Here is an 18,034-nt window from a genome sequence, read left to right as displayed (position 1 = left end):
TGTGTGTGTGTGTGTGTGTGTGTGTGTGTGTGTGTGTGTGTGTGTGTAAAAATCCTCAAGCCAAGGGTGATAGCATTTACTTGTAATCCTGACACTTGAGAGGTGAGACAGGAGGATCAGGAGTTCAATGCTAGCCTTGGCTACACTACTGAGTTCAAAGTTTACCCCAAATCCTGCCAATCAATAAACAAACAAATAAATGACCCGGAGTCACTTCACTGTCTGCAGAGGAAAGTCCATGCTGCTGTGCCAGGCATGCAAAGTCCTCAGCGTGTCTCGCCTTTTCACTTGCCTGTCTTTACTCCTTTAACCTAAACCTGGGTAAACAGTACTGAGCGAGATCCACCCTTCTTCCTAACAGAATTCCAATTAAGACTTATGACTCAGGTCAGGCATCACCCTTTCCTGGAAGGCTTTCTGACCATCAGACTGACAGGCAGAGGGATGTGATTTGGGCTATTTGCCAAGCTTGCCTTGGTACCACACTGATCTGAAAGTTGTCTTTATGCGGAAACCACATGTGCTAAATCTTAGGAAGCAAGCTCTAGCGCTGCGCTTGGCGCTTGTACTCAGCCCTGGATGTTTGTCTGGCTATGTAGCAATCCTCCTGCCTCAGTCACCAGAACACTGAGATTACAGGTACTAACCCTGGATTTTTAACAAAAGTGTTCTGTTAGCCCAAATGAGAGGGGAAGAGCTAAAGTGAGCACTTGGTATACAGATAGATTAGTGATAAAGTGAGCGCTTCCAGGAACTCCCCTGGGAAAGAGGAAGCAGGTTAGCAATGCATTGAGTGCCCCTAGAAACTGAATGTCCAGGGCGTGGTTGTCTTTATTTTAACTAATTTACCTAATTGTAGTAATCAAAAGTAAACTTCCAAGAGACACTAGAAGTTTGCCCATGTTTAAGTGTTTTACTACTGATTTTTTTTAAATTGTTAAATATTGTGTGAACAAAACTTCAATTGGCTGCACTTTCTAGCCTCTCAGGATTTTGTAATTCGTGGCATCTTCTTTTCTAGGCTCCCTCAGAGTGTGATAATATCTCATCTCTTCTCTCAGTTGTGCTACATAACTATGTGTATAATTTATATATGCATGGTTAGTTTTTTTTTTTGTTTTTTGTTTTTTGTTTTTTCCCGTTGCACTGTACCACTGAGCTACAGCCCCAGTGTTCCTGGAGTTGCTCTGGTCCTAACAAGCTGGACTCAGCCAAGTAGCCTCAATAGGAAATTAGAGACAATAGTGAAATGCAGAAGAGATTCACAACAGGAAAAGGAACAAATAAGAGGTTTAATGACCACCTCCTCCTAATTCCTGGCATGAGGCTTAGATTTAAATTGAGGACAAGAAATGTGCAGTCCTGGTCAAGGGGTGGTCCTCCCTATCACTGACACATCACTCATTGTCTGGGCTCCTGCCTCCAGGTCTGTCCTGCAAGTATTCAGCACTGTGTGACAAAGCTTCCCTGCTGGCTGGCAGCGCCAGCCCTTTTCTTCTCAGCATGAGACTCCTGGGGGAATTCCAGTTCCTTGGGGTCCATTGTCTCAATAGTATGATAGCCAAAGGGAAGGGCAGTCTTACATTAGAATGTCTTCATTCCTGCCAGCATACTTACACAACCCCAACTCTCCCAGTTATTTTTAAAGAGCTTTCCATCACCGAGTAGGTCAAAGCTTGCCTTTTGACAGAATCATGGTTTGGTGCCTTCTATCTTTCCTGCCTCATCGCTTTCTATCAGTAGACATGATGTGCCCTGGCTTTGGCACTCATTAACAATACGCTTCTGGGCAAATTAGTCTCTTCCTTTGCAGCAGGAGGACAGTAACAGAACCCAGTGCCATAGAACTGTTGTGAGTTGTTGGCAAATTGTAGTTGGTAAAGTACTTGGCACAAAGTTATGTTGGTATGTACAGGGAGTTAGCCCCAAACATGCCATGAGCTCCTTCATCAAGAAGAATGTCAACCCCATCACCTGAGCAACTCCTGCAACAAATCACTCCACCTTCCCTGGCAAATGGTTCAACTTCAGTGACCTGTCTCCAGCCTCAGGAATCCTCAGGTGTTGGGCACCTCCCTCATCTCCCAGTGTCAAGGTAGAGGGACACATACACACTCCAACAACAACAACAACAAACTAGGCACACCCTTGAAGGTAAGTCACTGCTGCTTTTATAGCCTTGGGACACAGTACTATGTACATGATAGACATTCAATAAATCTATTATAGGAACTTGTTTGACTTTCTTACAAATTATAAACTTTTCAGTGCCAAAAGCTTCCATAGCCTACATGTCTAGTCTCTGCAGCATCTAGCAGAGTTGTATACAATCCATCAGCCAAGCATTTTTACGATGTTTGCAAAATGCAGTGCTAACTCTGATCAAAGAACTTACAACCTTTTCCTCCAGTCTGTTCTGTATGCCCTCAGGAAACTTTTACCCTTCAAACTTCCTTTAAGTCTTTTGTTACTGGACTCTACTTTAGGCCCTATCAATCTGCTTTCTGTTTCACTAGACTGTGAGCTCCCTGAGGCCAAAGTATCTTTGTCAGCCAAGTCTAATGATCATAGTAAACTCTCACTAAAGAGCTTTGGTAGTTTCATAAGTACAACTTTTTCAAAGTTCTTTTTATTAGGGGGGGGGAGCGGGGGGTTCGAGACAGGGATTCTCTGTGTAGTTCTGGCTGTCCTGGAACTCACTCTGTAGACCAGGCTGGCTCGAATTCAGAAATCTGCCTGTCTCTGCCTCCCAAGTGCTGGGATTAAAGGCGTGTGCCACCACTGCCTGGCCTTTTTTTCAAAGTTCTTATGTTTATGTAAGCATTGTTTAAAGGAAAAGAAAAATTCAGTTTCTAGCTTGAGGGACCCTGGCTTGGTGTTGTGTCAGTGCCATTCAGCTTTGTTCTTTAAGAAAACAGACCTTTTCCTATATGGCAAGAAATACAATTTTTTTTTTTTTAATATTGAAGGTTTTAGTAAGGTCATAAAGAACACTCTACAAGTTTCTAGTTAGAAGCTCGTTCCTAAAAATAGCACCTTTTATTTTAGCTTATGAAATAGTTTATTATAAAAGGTTACTTTCATGGACTTTTTTTTTTTATTACAAAGCTTTAACTTACTGAAGACCCCTGACTAACCAGACAAAGCAAAAGCAATATCAAACCTGTGAAGTCACCTGTGGAAAAATAGGTATTTTCCACTTTGCAGCAAACAGCACATCTTAGCAGGTGTGTAAAGTCTTTGTTCTTGTTGCATATAAGGAAGTCAGTTATTTGCTTTTGTGTTTTTAAGTACATACCAGGTAGGATTGGTACTAGGTAGCCCAGTGGCCTTAAATTCAAAGTCATCTTCCTGCCCCAACTTTAATAATTTCTAAAGCAATTAACTAAATATTAGTATGTTAGAGGCATACTTTATTTAACTGTTTCATACATTTATCTTTTTATGAATTTTATTAATATGATGGTGTATGTGTGTGTGGAGGGGAGTCATAGTTTGAGAAGTCAAGTCCCTTCTCCCTTAGGTTTCAGAGATCAAACTCAGGTTGTCAGGCTTGGGTAGCAACCACCCTACTGAGCCAATGGTTCATAATTTTTTTTAACTCATGTTTAAGTCATCTTATGAAAGAACAACAAAATAAAAATCAAAAGAATACCTAACTGTGCTTATTATTGAGCTTTTCAAGAAATGGTGTGATCTTAAGGTTGTATCCCTCCACTTTGTATCACTAAGTACTAAGGGATTTAAGTGACTCAAACTCCTTTTTAATAGTATGTATGATAAGCAACAACTCTCTGTAAGGCCTTCAATATTCTCCTGTTGCTATGCTCTGAGCAAATACCATGTACCAGGTAGGAATTGTTTTTCCCAGGGCCAGAGATACTGCAAGATCTCATACATGCTCTATCACTGAAATTGCAGCCTCGGGTTTATGATTTATAATCATTCATTTATTTAACAAATATTACCTCATCATCTAATGTAGGGCTGCATTTATGGACCAGATATTAGTTCATCCTTCCAAGAGATGACAAAGCTATAAAAGGCAACTCTGTAGGCTGGGTCATGTGCTCTTCCTTTTACAACATGAATAAGGATGGAGGAGGCCTGACAGAGACATGGCTGCCACCCATGCGCTTCCCAGCAAACAGCTGCATTTCTCCACTTGTCCTCCGTGGTTTCACTTAGTTCATGAAATACAACAGTTGTGGAAACAGATTGAATGAGACTGTAGTGGGAAGGCTAAAGGTCTTGCTCGAAAAGCATGGCTCTCAAATCTCCTGCTAATATAAAAAGTAAATGTTGTTATTCCAGTTGTTTGGGATTATACTTTGGCTTAAAGCAAGAGAAGACCAAATAAGGCCTAGACGTGCACATTCCTGAGAGTAGAGAAACAGAAGGCTCTCAGGCCTATACAAGATGGGTAGAAGCTTAAGGGTTTTGTTGTTTCTTCTGCTCTCCCTGGTCACAAGAAGCCTGGCAAACAGTAGGGGTCCAAGGAACTCCTGGGGGGAGGGGCGGATAAGGAGAGGGAGAGAGAGAGATCTCCAGAGAGAGAGAGACAGCTGGGGGTGGGGGGAGGCTGCAAACAGTAAAGACTACAACTCTGCCAGGCTTTTTCTTTAGCTGCATTTTTGCTTTCCCTCTGCCTACATGAGCCTGCTACAATTAAATAACCAGGTGCTTTCTGACCAGACAGTAGAAAGGCTTCTACTCAAGTCTTTTTTTTTTCCTTCCTTTTTCTCTGCCACTTCTTCCTGACATAACCAGTCCCCTCACAGCAGTAGCAGAAATGCTCCACTGAAGCTACAGTGCCCTGAAAAGAGGCTACTGACAACGCTGACTGATCACATCACTTCCTTCTGCAGACTGGGGCAGGTTCACAGAAGAAAGCTCAAATACGTAACGGTGGTGCAAGACAGCCTGTCAGTGTCTGAGCCGAACCTCCACCTTTCCAACCCTCTCTCTCACTTATCTGCCTACACCAGAGACACAGTCACCCCTGCAGGTCTCTCTGCAGGCTCTGATCTCTCAGGCCTCCACCGTTGCACTAGCATTTGTAGCTGTTAGCAATATCCTTTCCCTTCTCTCTACCTAGAGTAATTAAGCTCATTTCTTAAGCTCCCAATAAAATGACTTTTTTCCTCAGTAAAAGCTTCACTCATCTTCAAGTTGCTTTGGCAACCCTCCTCTCTGCTTCCACATTTTTGCATGCAATTAATTATAGAATTTAAATAATTCATTGTAATTCAGACTTTGCAAGGTGAATCTTTCCATATTCCCTTTTCCCTTACCCAAACCCTCTACAATCCCCCATCTTTCTGCCTAGTATAAAATAAAGCAAAGCTTCAATACAATATCTGATAAGAGTCAATGTTGTAAAACACAAAGCACACATTAAGAAACGACACAATTACTCCATACCAGTTTATTTTAGATAATGTGCTTCTAAAGCTTTCTCATAAATAACCTTTCACATCATAAAATAACTTAGTACGATTTTATAATAAAACTTCTGAGAATTCAACATCTCATCAAAATACATTAAACTGTGGCTTGAAAATATGATTAATCCTTTTCACTTTCCTTTTATTTGAGGGCATAAGGACCAAAAAATATCCAAACTATTGCTACACATTCAAAGTTTCAACAAAGCAATATTTGGCTTATTTGAATGTAACCCGGCCATCCTACATTAGGAGTTTTCTTTCTTGCTGCAGTTCTTTGTAGTTTTGGACTTGGATTTCTGTTTCCACACGGCTTCCTTCTTCAGGCTCCACCTCTCTTCCCTCTGCAAAGTCATCTTCTATCCCTCCCTCGTGCAGCTGAACTCAGCCCCTGGACTTCAGTTTCTGTAATCCTTGCATCAGCGTGGGGAGTGACTGCTTGAGTAACTACAAAGGTATTTCAAAACTCCAGTGCAATTTGGTTCAGTTATTCCATTCAGATGCCATCACCGTTCGGGGAGATTAATCACAGGCACCCACTGATCCATGTAGCGACTTTCCCGGCAAAAACAAATAAGTTGACTTAAGGCAGGATCCTTCCATTGTGATGAATGTGGGTTCTGAGAACAGATTTAGAAAAATTACTTCCCCATAAACTGATCAGCTTATACTACTAATTGTACTACTTCTGAAAGGGCCAAAACCCGTACATTCTGTTAAACAGCACTGGGCAAAGAAAGTGTAAACACCTGTAATGCACACAGAGCTTCACAGAGTTTTGCATATTGACTACTACATTCTGCATGAGGTTATCATTCTTAAAGACTCCCAAGTATGCACCCTGGTGGGGTCATAAGTAAAATACTTCTGAAAAACATTCTCAGGCTGCGTGCACGGCGAGCGCAGCAGGCCAGGCAGCTGAACTCTTATCTTCCCTGACGATGAAGAGCACTCTTCACCAGCAGCAGCAGCAAGTAATCAGGCCGCCACTTCCCTACACAAGTCAGAAGAGTACAAAAACAAAAAAACCCAGAAGCCCAAGACAGCACATTTCTTTCTGAAAACACTATCCACCCACCACACATTTTTTAAGCCGTGGGGAGTGGGGTGGAGAGGGCTCGTTTAAACAAACTCAAGAGTAGCAAAGAAAAGAATTCCACTCCGTACACTTCAGGGTATCTATATCCAGGGAATTAATAAGGTCTGTCTCCCACACCACTTCTATCTTTAGCTTTGACAGCAAATGAAGAATGAAGCTGACTTCTTAACGAAGGGTGAACCGGGAATTTCTTTGGCTTTATCTAATCTGTTCTGCTCAAAGAATTAGTCACTTGAGGTAGTGCAGAGGTAGGCAAAGGGTAGTTGGGCAGCCTGCTGACTCACAGAGATATCCTCCGCCGCTGGAGGCCACCCACGAGCTTAGACAGCTTGTACCCTATCAGAACCCCCGCGAGATCGGCGGCCAGCACGGACAAGGTCCACCCCAGCAGATTCTGGGCTGCAGCCCCGGGGTCTCTTACCGTCACCAGCACACAGTGCAGGTCCGGGGTCTGCGCGGCACCCCCGCTCTCCGCCGAGCTCGCATCGTTCTCCAGTAGCAGCAGCTCAGCCAGTCGACCCGGGTTGCTGACCCGCAGGATGTTGATGTCGTTCTCGCAGCAGAAAGCACGGATGAGGGTGAAATGGATCTGCAGAGCCACGTCCCGGTCGTCGTCTTCGTCCGCAGCCAGCAAGCACAGCACCACGTTGTCTGGGTCTCTACGGGCAGTGGGACAGCGGTGAGTGCACACGCTCCGGGGAACGCGGGGTAGAGGCGGGTGGGAGGGTGGGTATCGGGGGTGGGGGTTGGGGGCGGGCGGCCAGGGACACTTACACGTTGAGCAGCTTGGCAGCCTCGTACACACCGACGGTAATGGTGCGCTGACTCCGAGCCTTGCTGAGCACTTCCTCCAGGGCATCGCCCACCGTGTCCATCCTGCGGACGGCAGGGCGAGAGCGGGTCAGCCGGGTTCCCGGCCGCGAGGCGGGAGGGGCGGCGGCCACCGAGTCCGCAGGCACGGTAACTTACCTTTCGGTCTTCTGCTCTGCAGCCGAGAATTCCTCCAAAGTCATATTGCAAGTGCGAGTCCCTCACGCGGCGCGCGGGCTGCTCCTGGCCCCCAGAGTGCGCGGCGCCGGCTCTGCGCTCGCTCCCACCCTCCCGGCACCGCTCCCGCGGGCTTCTCGCTTAGCTTCGCTGGAGAACTGCACTCAGCTGCCTCGGGGCCACTGGAGGACAAAGGGCCCGATTCCGGAGATATCGGATAGCCCTCAGCCAACCACGTCCAGCCTCATTTGCATGCAGCGAGCCTATTGGGTTATGCAAATTAGCAGACTTTGACACTCCGACCCTAGCTCCACCAAGCCAGGCAGAGTTGAGCGGAAGGGGGCGGAGCTAGTCGGGAGGGAGCCCACGGTGGTGCAGAATGCCGGTTGGTGGGGTCCTGAGCCAGCTCTGAGTATGTTTGTGGAGCCATCTGGTGCGGAGGGCTTTGCGGTGGTTCAAGTGTCCTTAGCTCTGACTGAAACAGCCTGCCAATTGTTTTTCTGGTTGTGGACATCTTTTGATTGTCGTTTCGTGTCCTTTGTGTTAAGGGGCTGCTTTTGAAGATTTATTTTCAGGGGTTAATGCACTCCAGTCTAGCTGTTTATTAGTAAGCATATTTTTTTAAGTGTCCAGACATACCAGGCAAAGCTTGCTCCAGAAGTGTTTATATGCAAGTTTCTGGTAAAGCTGCTTATTCCCAGTAGTACTTCTTTTGGTACCTTGATGGCTGGTTTGATTTGGTTTTGGTTGGTTGTGAGAATTTGAAACTCCAGAGAGAAAAAACCCAGCGCATTTGTGTGTAGTGATGGCACCGTACCAAGTTGGAATCTTTTCCACAAAAAAGCTAGTGAAATTTCTGTGCACTCCTTGTAAGGTGGAGAGCCGGTGCTCACATGTCTGACGAGCCAAATTCATCGTTCTTAAAAATCTTTCCTGAAGAAGGCTCCTTCTGATCAAGTAAGACCTAAGAGACAAATTCTGTGACATTCAGAGGTGCCACAGTCTAAGTTTGAGGTGCTCATGATGTTCCCTGAGCTTCCCATCACAGGCAGAAGAGTATGACACTGTCTTTACTGCCTATGATCTCACTCTGAATTACTGATGCTGAATCATGAGGCTGTAACTGTAGTACATTTTAGCCATGTGCTAAAATTTCACCTTTGAGATAATAGTAACTTGTAAGTGGAAGGCAAACCTTCATAACTGCAAGCAGGAGTTACAAATTAAAAACAATTTTTAATGAAAACTTTTACTGGATAGCTCAAAATTCCCTTTGTTTTATGAGTTTATTCGATAAATACAAAAGCATCACCTGAACCTAGTTTTTATTCTTGTGGACAAAATATTTTCAAATTCTCTTAATCTTGCCTTAATGAAAAGTTGGTAGGTTGGTTTTCTAGTTCATTTATTGGAGATGTCCCCAAAAGATAATATTTGAGTAAACGAACAAGTGTCAGTGTATGACTTACCCTGGGTGCTTGTGTATCTCATATTTATGCCTTAGATCTTTAAATGGATATGCTTGTCAAAGAATTCTTAGAGGCTGGGGAGATGGCTCAGAGGTTAAGCACACTGGCTGTCTTTCCAGAGGTCCTTAGTTCAATTCCCAGCAACTATAATGTGGCTCACAACCATCTATAACGGGATCTGATGCCCTCTTCTGGCATGCAAGTACACAAGCACTCAAATAAAAGTAAATAAATAAAGCAGAGTGAAGGAGAGAGAGAGAAAGAGAGAGAGAGCAAGAGAGAGAGACAGAGCGCAGAGACAGACAGAGAGACAGAGAGACAGAGAACGAACATTGGGGTCTGGATTCTAGCTCAGTGGTAGAGTAGTTGCCTAGCATGTTCCAGGCCCAGGCTCAGAATTTGATCTCTAGCCCTGCAAAAAATTCCAATAATGAAGTTTAGGCTTCAATTGTGATGGTTAACAGTGATTGTTACCTTAATGGGAATCTAGAATCATCACTAAACAAGCCTCTGGGCGTTCTGTAATGAATCATCTAGATTAGGATGGATAAAACTATTCCATGGGCTTGGAGTCTTCACTGCATGTGAAAAGGAAAACAACTACTCTGAGCATGATTGTTCTTGGTTCACTCCTGACTGAGGACGCCATGTGACCAGCCACCTCTAGCTCTGGCTGTCAAGCCTTCCCATGATGGACTGATCCCAGGAATAAACCCATCCTTTCTTAAGTTGCCTCCATCAGGTATTTTGTTCCAGAAACAAGACAGGTAACTGGCACTAGAGCATTTTCAGCTTTATAAAACCAAAATTACACAAATTCATCCAAGTCATCATTTGGAGATGAATGAACTGTGTTCCCTAAAACTCCAGAGTTCTACCTATTAGAATTTCTTAGAAGTTCTCTGAAAGGATGTAAACTGGCAAAGAATTAGAGGGTCATGTGGCAGCAGAGACTATGACTTCATCAGCTTGGTGTTCTCAACATCCAGCATAAGTCCTACGTTCAGGAGTGCAGTGGGTGTCATGAGTTGAAAAGAATCTGAGAATCAACACCTCATGACCCCACAGTCCTGTGCATGAATTCTCAGAAAACTGACTCTTAACATCACTTCAAAAATACAAGCCCTGAACAATTTCTGGTTCTTTCTCTACAAAGACCTCATGATCTAATTGGTATATCCATTGTATTAATCTGATTTCTTTAGAGTCGTGAGACATATAAAGTGAATATATGCATATATGTATATATATACACACACACATATACAAAGGAGATTTATTAGGTTGACTTATAAGCAGTCTATAATTCAACCAATCCAACAATAGCTGGCTATGAACAGAAAGTCCAAGAATCTAGAAACTGTTCAGTCCATGAGGCTAGATGTCTCAGCTGGTCTTCTATATGTGCTGGAATACCACTGAAGTAGGCTCTACTGGCAGTGAAGGAATAGACTTGCTAGCAAGGATAGAGAAAGCAGGCAGTGAGCAAACGCTTCCTTTTTCCATGTCTTTATATAAGCTTCCAACATAAGGTGTGGCCCAGATTGAAGGTGTGTCTTTTCCACCTCAAGACCTACATTAAAGGAGTGTGTCTTGTCACCTCAAGATCCAGATTAAAGGAGTGTGTCTTCCTGCCTCAGGATCTGGATTAGAAGTGGATCTTCCCATTTCAAATTAAGCAAAAAATTCTTCACTGAAGTGCCCTCTATTTTTGAATTTTACATAATTCCAGATGTAGTAAAGTTGACAACCAAGAATCGCCATCACACCTATGATTCAACTGGAGTTTAGGACAAAATGGTGTTGACTGTCATAAGCTAGCTGTGCTGAAAGTCCCATAATTTCTCTTCTGAATGGAAGCTGTGGGACCACGCACTGTTTATACCAATTCAGATGAAACATAGTACTATAGTGCCCCAATAAAGGCAACTATTTGAAGTTTAAAATGTGTACAACATAGTAAAAGTATAGTATTTTTTCCTCAAAAACTATACTTCATGCTATGCTTAGCCTTATAAAAAAGGTATTTTATCCAAGTCTTGAAAGTCTTCTGGTATCCAAAGAACATTCATGTCATACATTCTGACTCAGACAAGGTTGTGTCATATTGCCTCATTGCTGAGTCTACCTAGAATGTTTCATCAGGGTTTGTCATGGTGTTATGGTTGGAAGGAGGAACTGCTTTCAGCTTCCTTGCTTGATTGCAGTTTTATATTAAAGACCTGGACTATAGTGATAGATGTTTATATTCAGCAAGTCCAATGTGTAAAGTTACTGTTTTAGATAGGGTTTCTTTTTCTGTCATAAAAACATCATTGCAACTTGAGAAAGGAAGGGTTTATTTGGTTTATGTACCCTGAATCCACAGTCCACTGGGGGAAGCCAAGGCAGGAACTCTACTCAGGCAGGATCCTGGAGGCAGGAGCAGACGCAGAGCCCAGGGAAGAGTGTCGCTTACTGCCTTGCTTCCCATGGCTTGTTTAGACAGCTCTCTTACAGAACCTCTGACCAGCTCAGGAATGGCACCTCTTACAATGGGCTGGACCCTCCCAAATAAATCACTAATTAAGAAAATATGCTACAGACTTACCTATAGCTCAATTTTATGGAAGCAATTTCTCAAATGAGGTTTTGTCCTCTCAGATGGCTCTACTTTGTGGCAAATTAACACAAAACTAGCCAGCACAGTTACTATTTTGTTTGTTTCTGGCAGAGTCTCAAGCTCTTAATCCTCCTGCCTCAGCCTCCTGAGTGCTGGAATTACAGATATGCACCATCATACCCTTCTAATGTTATTTTAAAACTACGCCCAGGTATTCAAGTGTAGAGGACAAGAATGACATTTTAATTATATTTATAAAATCTCTAAATGGTTATATCTAGTAGTCATGAGGAAGTAGGTACTATTGGATTATTAAATCTTTTGCTGTTTTGCATATTAAACTTTTTGTGACATCATCTTTATCCTTACCATACATACATTCCCATTACTGATTCTATAATACATAATTATAGTGTTTCCTTCTTTCAAACAGAAGCCAATACTACTGAAAGAAAGGAAATTGTTATTTCAGTGTGAGTCAACTCTCAGTCTACTGCCTAGAACTGAAATCCCAAGTTATAAAATCATAAGGCTACAGAGAAACCGTCTCGAAAAACCAAAAAAAATGATAATAATAAAAATAAAAAATGAAAAATAAATAAATAAAATCATAAGGCTTCAACTTCTTCTTACTCTTCTTTATCTGAATAGGATTGATAAGTCTTTTTGGTTTTGGTTTTGGTTTTGGATTTTGGGTTTTTTTTGTTTGGTTGGTTGGTTGGTTGGTTGGTTGGTTTTAAAAGCAAACCTGTGCGTTTCAGAACATTATTTGGACAAGATTTACCATCACCTAAAAATGTGTCTTTTCTTAGGATCAGTATTTCCTTTGAACTTGTAGCTTAGATATGAAAAGTTCTCATCCATTGCCTCGTCTCTCCCTCCCCCTCCCTCTCTTCCACTCCTCCAAAGCTCAGGCATCGAAGGCTTGGTCTGCAGTTAGTGGTGCTACTCTAGACGGCAGCAGAAAAGTTAGGAGTTGATGCCTAGCTAGAAGAAGTAGGTAATTGGGGATGTGCTTCTGAAGATATACCTAGTTCCTGGTCCCTTCCTTTCTCTTGATTCCTTCCTGCCAGAGGTTAAGCATCCTCTGTTCCCATGTGATAGCCTCACAGTTGGCCACAGTCAACAGAGCCTTGGAAACTCTAAACTACAACAATTCTTTCTTTCCTTCTTTATGTCAACTATATTTTTATTCTTTACAGCAGTGAGAAGTGTGTCTAAGACAGAATGGAACATCAAAGTTTAGTTTCTTGGACCATCACAGTGATGGGAAAAAGTCCAATATGGTCATGATGATCTCTACCTGCTCCTGAGTGTGATCAAAACTCTTGACTTGCTTTAACTAATAAAATATGACAATAGGGTTTTACATTCCATTGCAAAGAGGAAAGGACTTTGTAAATGTAATTAAGGTCCCTAAACAGTTGACTCTGAATGATAGAAAGGGAATTCTCCTGTATAGCCCTGAGTCAGACACATAAGGTCGTGTTGGTGCATGCTCATGTAGCTGTCCATGTGTGTGCCTGACTATGTTGTTGTGTTCAGGGGGCAACGTTGGGAGCCAGATTAAATGGGTGTCTCCTTGGCCCAGGGCAGACAATGTAGGGGAGAATGGCTGGTCTTTAGAAGAGAACTGGATCTTCTCTAAAGAGAGACTGAGTATATGTTTCCATTGCTGGCTCGAAAGAAGCAAACTGGAGTAACAAGGAAATCAATTGTTCTAACAGCTTCTGGAAGCTTAGAAACAGATCCTTCCTCGTCAAGCGTCTGGATGGGAGTGTGGCCTGACCAACACTGATTTAAGCATGCTGTGACTTAGAGAGGGACACCAGTGGTCTGTGTCTAGACTATTACTACTAGTACTACATACTGTAATTATTAATCTATTAATTAAATGTCTTAGACTGTTTCACACTTATACAAAACACATATTGCCCACTCTCAGTCCCCACTTTCCAATCACCCCATGAACACTCTCCCCACAAATCTCTATCTTACACTCATGGCTATTTACTTTTGTGACCCATTGAGATTACCCAAGGCTGTCTATGTGACCATGAATTTGGAGGCCAGTGGGTACACAACTAATGACAGTAGTTCCCCATCTCCCAGAGTCAATCAATAGCAATGGTTCAGAGGTAAAAGGTGGAGCCCAGGGAGCCCTCCTCACTTACTTTGACTTACTGTTGATAGAACTGATCTTATATGGGCCCGATGCAGGTTACTATAGTAGTTGAGGGTTAATAATTGCAGTGATTATATAGAGACTGGTGTTTCCTAGCCTTTACTCTATCATTCGACTCTTCTCGAATTTTCTTCTGCAACATTCCTGATTTGCTTAGGGCTGGACCTATAACCATTGCTTGTTTTCTGTATCTTGAGCGGCCATGAGTGTCTGTACTCACCACTGTCCTTTGTTTGGAGAGGCTTCCCTCATTGAATGGGAGTAACTCTTGTCTGTGGGTATAAGCATAGATATTTAAAAGGCAGTTCAGTGCTTTGTCGACTTAGTTAAACATTAGTAACAAGTTCCCTGCCTACCTGAACCTATGAACTCTCCAGACCTGAGTTGTTAGCTAGACTTATAGAGCCAAAAATATGTCATCCTCCCCCAGGCCCCCAACTTCTTTCCCATGGAGCATCTGTGCTCAGACTTCAGATAGTCAGAAGCTCTGAGATAGTAAATAGATGTTGTTTCATTTTAAAATGGGGGGATGGAGAGATGGTACTATGGTTAAGAGAGTATAATGCTCTTTCAGAGGACCCAAGTTTGGTCTCAGCACCCATGTCTGATGGCTCACAACTGCCTGTAATTCCAGACCCACAGGGGTCTGATGCCTCTGGCCTCCTGGGGGCACCTGTCCTCACACGCACATATGCACCCCCAAACCCACATAATTAAAAATTAAAAATAAAATATATCTTTTTAAAAATTCTTAAGCTTTTTTACATTTATTTGTTTTATTTTGTGTGTATGTATGATGTGTGTGATATGTGTCTGTATGTATTGTGTGTGATACATATATCATTTATATGTGTGACATTTGTGTATGTGTTGTATGTATGATATGTGTGTGAGGTGTGTGTGCATATGGAGACAGAGAGAGAGAGAGAGAGAGAGAGAGAGACAGAGACAGAGACAGAGACAGAGAGAGAGAGAGATGTTTGTGCACATATAGGCACACGTGGAAATGTCAGAAGACAACTTTGAGGTTTAAGAATTACCTACCCTATGGCAACTTGTTTCTGCCATAAACAACCATGGTAGTTTGGCATGGTGGCATATGCCTATAATCTCATACTCAGGAAGTAGAAATAGGAGGATTGACATTGAGTCAATCAAGGCAACATGGAGAAGGTGATAGTGAGGAGAGAAAGTAATGGAGTCATGGTGTTGTGAGCAGTTTGGGCAAGCTGCCCTGTGTTGCTACTAGATGTTCAAATCTCATCAGCCAGTCAGCATGTCAAAATAAGAGGACTAGAGCCTTCAAGATGCCCCTCACCCCACTTCCCTACCTCTCAACAAGAGTTTGCCTCAAAAGGCTTTCATTCCAGGACTATTTTGAGAGGCTCTGTTCAACAGACTAGTTCCTGGCAAGGAAGGTGAGTTGGTATCCAACTTTTGTAGGTCTGCCCCTGCTCCTACAGGCTTGGAGCTTCTTCTCTAAAAGAAATGATCTTCTTCCCACCCCAAGTTCATTGCAAAGTTTGCTTCTTCCTCTCAAAAGCTCTGTCCTTGAACCTCTTCTCTATCTGTCCTCATGGTCTTATGACCTCATCTGGTCTCATGGCCTTAATATCGATACTCTGGAGACTATTAAATGTATATGCGGTCTGCTGAGCCTTGGTGCTTACTCATCTTTGTCAGTAAGCCTTTCGAACTTCAGATGACAAAAGTTGTCCAGCTTCTTGCTCTTCTAAATCTGTCCCTGCTGTAGTTGGTGGCATCACCGTTCCTCCCACTGACTCCCTATTGGCTCTACTTCAAACTGTAACATCGGGCAACCCTTTTTTTTTTTTTTTGTGATCACTGCTAAGACCCACTAAGATGAATGTATCCACTGGTCTCTGCCCTGTTTACCTCCAGAAGTGTAAAGGTTTTAACACCGCTACACCCTCCAATACTACTGATCTGCAAGGCCTGTTCTCTGTCTTTTAAAGTACATCACTGCTCATCCTCTGACACATCTATCTTTCTTAAAAACGTTGGCTACCTGACTGTCCCCTACTAACCATCCCAGTCATCAAGTATAAGCTCAGTGGTTAGAACAATGGTTTGCAACCTTCCTAATGCTGCGACTTTTTAATAGTTCCTCATGTTGTGTTGACCCCCCCCACCGTAAAATTAATTTTGTTGTTACTTCACAACTGTAATTTTGCTACTACTATGAAATGCATAGTATCTAGCTAATATGCAGGGTATCTTATATACAACCCCTATAAAAGGGTTGTTCAGCACACCAAAGGGGTTGCAAATTTAGTTTGGTTCACTGATCAATCCGAGTGTATAGGATAGTGCCTTACATGCAGTAGACCCTTAAACATTTGTTAACTCCAATCTTGTGCTGAAAAGATGTATGTATGGGTTTAAGGTTGTGGTGAGTGAACCAGAGTTAGGGCTGTAAACCTGGTCTTTTTGAACATACCAAAGAAGACGCTGTCTTGATGGAATATTCCTTTGCTTGTGGCCTTGTTAAAGCACAGACGTTTGTGCATACTATTGCACATTACTCTTCATGCTCCTTCCATGCTATCCTAATCTTTGTTGAATAGGTTGTTTGTTTTTTTAAGAGCCATCAACCGATGTTTTATAAACTAATGATGAGTGATGTCTACTAACTTACACTGAACTCTAAAACTTAGTAGGTGAAAAGATGCTTAACCTCCAAGTTCAAGACTTATTCTTTCAATGTAGCATAAACAGATTATAATGGTGATGGGTCTTTGGTTTGTTTGTTTTTATGCTGGAGACTGAATCTTTGCTATGTTCGATTACTGAAATCCCCCAATTCTGAAAAGGTTTCGTGGAGATCCTTCTTTTAGATGGGAGAGTTTAAAGATGTAGTGCAAAAAAGGATAACAATTTTCAGGAGATTGAAAACAAAAGAAGTGAAGAATAAAGGAAAGTCAGAGCAGTTTTTACTACAGCAACGTTTACCCTTCTAACTTCAATGCTTTTAAAAAAGCGGTAAACCTTACACTGTAAGATAGCATTCACACACTGTAACTGTCTGTCCTGTGTGAATGAACACTTGTGTCCTTCACAGACCATATCAGTGTGTGGCAGAGTGATGGACTGTGTTTAACAACATTCTCATGGTGACATGTATGATTTTCCCCATATGTTTTGCTTCAGTTCTTTAAGACCCAGGAGTGAGCCCAGGAGTGAGAAGTAGTCTTGTTAATCCTTCTGACCACTGAACACAAACGAGCCATGGATTTTCTCTGGATTGTCAGCTGGAGCCTCAAAGGGTGAACAAGCTGTCCTCATTATTGTAGGCAGCCTCGCTACAAACACATGAGAAGCTGGTTGGAGGCTTATTTCATTGCTTACATTTTATACCTGGTCTGTATTTAAGGAAGTTGTTAAGTGATGTTGTACAATTAAGCTTTGTGTAGCTACTTTTTATGTGTAGCCAACTATGATAAATCTAGTTTGATGTCCTCCCAAGAATGTGCAGTATATAATATGTCCTGTAAGGCAGGTTATTTACTGGCTCCATTCCTCAGTTTTTTAATTTGCCAAATAGTTATGAAACCTAAAAAAACAAAAACAAAAACAAAAACAAAAAAACTCACAAAACCAGAATTTTCTCCAAAGACAAAATGGGCATGGGCACCATCCCCACACAGACAGAAGCGGAGGTGTGGCTGCAGTGGCCTAAAGGGAATGGGATGAGGGGTAGGCGTTGGCTTCTACTCAGCACCCACTCACATGCATGCATCCAGCCCAGCTGCAGCCCTAGACACTCTGTGGGCACAACTAGAAATAAGAAGGTTGTTCTCTAAGCCCATCCCAGCTCTAACATTCTGTACTTATTAATTTGTTATTCTATTGTTTTCTGCAGTCACTGAAACATGCCATCCCTTATCACCACTGAGAGAGACAGAGAGAGACAGAGAGAGACAGAGAGAGACAGAGAGAGACAGAGAGACAGAGACAGAGAGACAGACAGAGACAGAGAAAGACAAGAGACAAAGACAAAAAGACACATATACACACAGAGAGACAGACAGACAGACAGACAGACATAGTGACAGTGTTTTGGTCTTAAGATTTAAATCTCCAGAGAATGTGTCTGAGAATTCAAAACACATTTTTTCACAGCTTTGATATGTATTTTCAAAATTTCCATTTCACCTCCAAAGTTCGGTTGAAGTGTTCTCTCTCTCTCTCTCTCTCTCTCTCTCTCTCTCTCTCTCTCTCTCT

At 42.5% G+C, this 18,034-nt stretch overlaps 1 protein-coding gene across 1 annotated transcript; it reads right to left on the bottom strand.

The window, feature by feature from the left end:
* Positions 1–5,413: 5,413 nt before the first annotated feature.
* Positions 5,414–7,718, bottom strand: Gadd45a (growth arrest and DNA damage inducible alpha). Its single transcript, XM_028782456.1, has 4 exons — positions 7,516–7,718; positions 7,321–7,422; positions 6,968–7,205; positions 5,414–6,067 (listed from the first exon to the last, which is right to left on the bottom strand). The coding sequence occupies exons 1-4, from the start codon at positions 7,557–7,559 to the stop codon at positions 5,954–5,956; spliced, it is 498 nt and encodes a 165-aa protein (XP_028638289.1). The 5' UTR covers positions 7,560–7,718; the 3' UTR covers positions 5,414–5,953.
* Between the last annotated feature and the right edge of the window lie 10,316 nt (positions 7,719–18,034).

The sequence above is a fragment of the Grammomys surdaster genome, unplaced genomic scaffold (assembly GCF_004785775.1).
Source record: "Grammomys surdaster isolate TR1022 unplaced genomic scaffold, NIH_TR_1.0 752, whole genome shotgun sequence".
Taxonomy (NCBI): Eukaryota; Metazoa; Chordata; class Mammalia; order Rodentia; family Muridae; genus Grammomys; species Grammomys surdaster.
The sequence above is the reverse complement of the archived record's forward strand: the minus strand, read 5'-3'. Positions and strand labels throughout refer to the sequence as shown.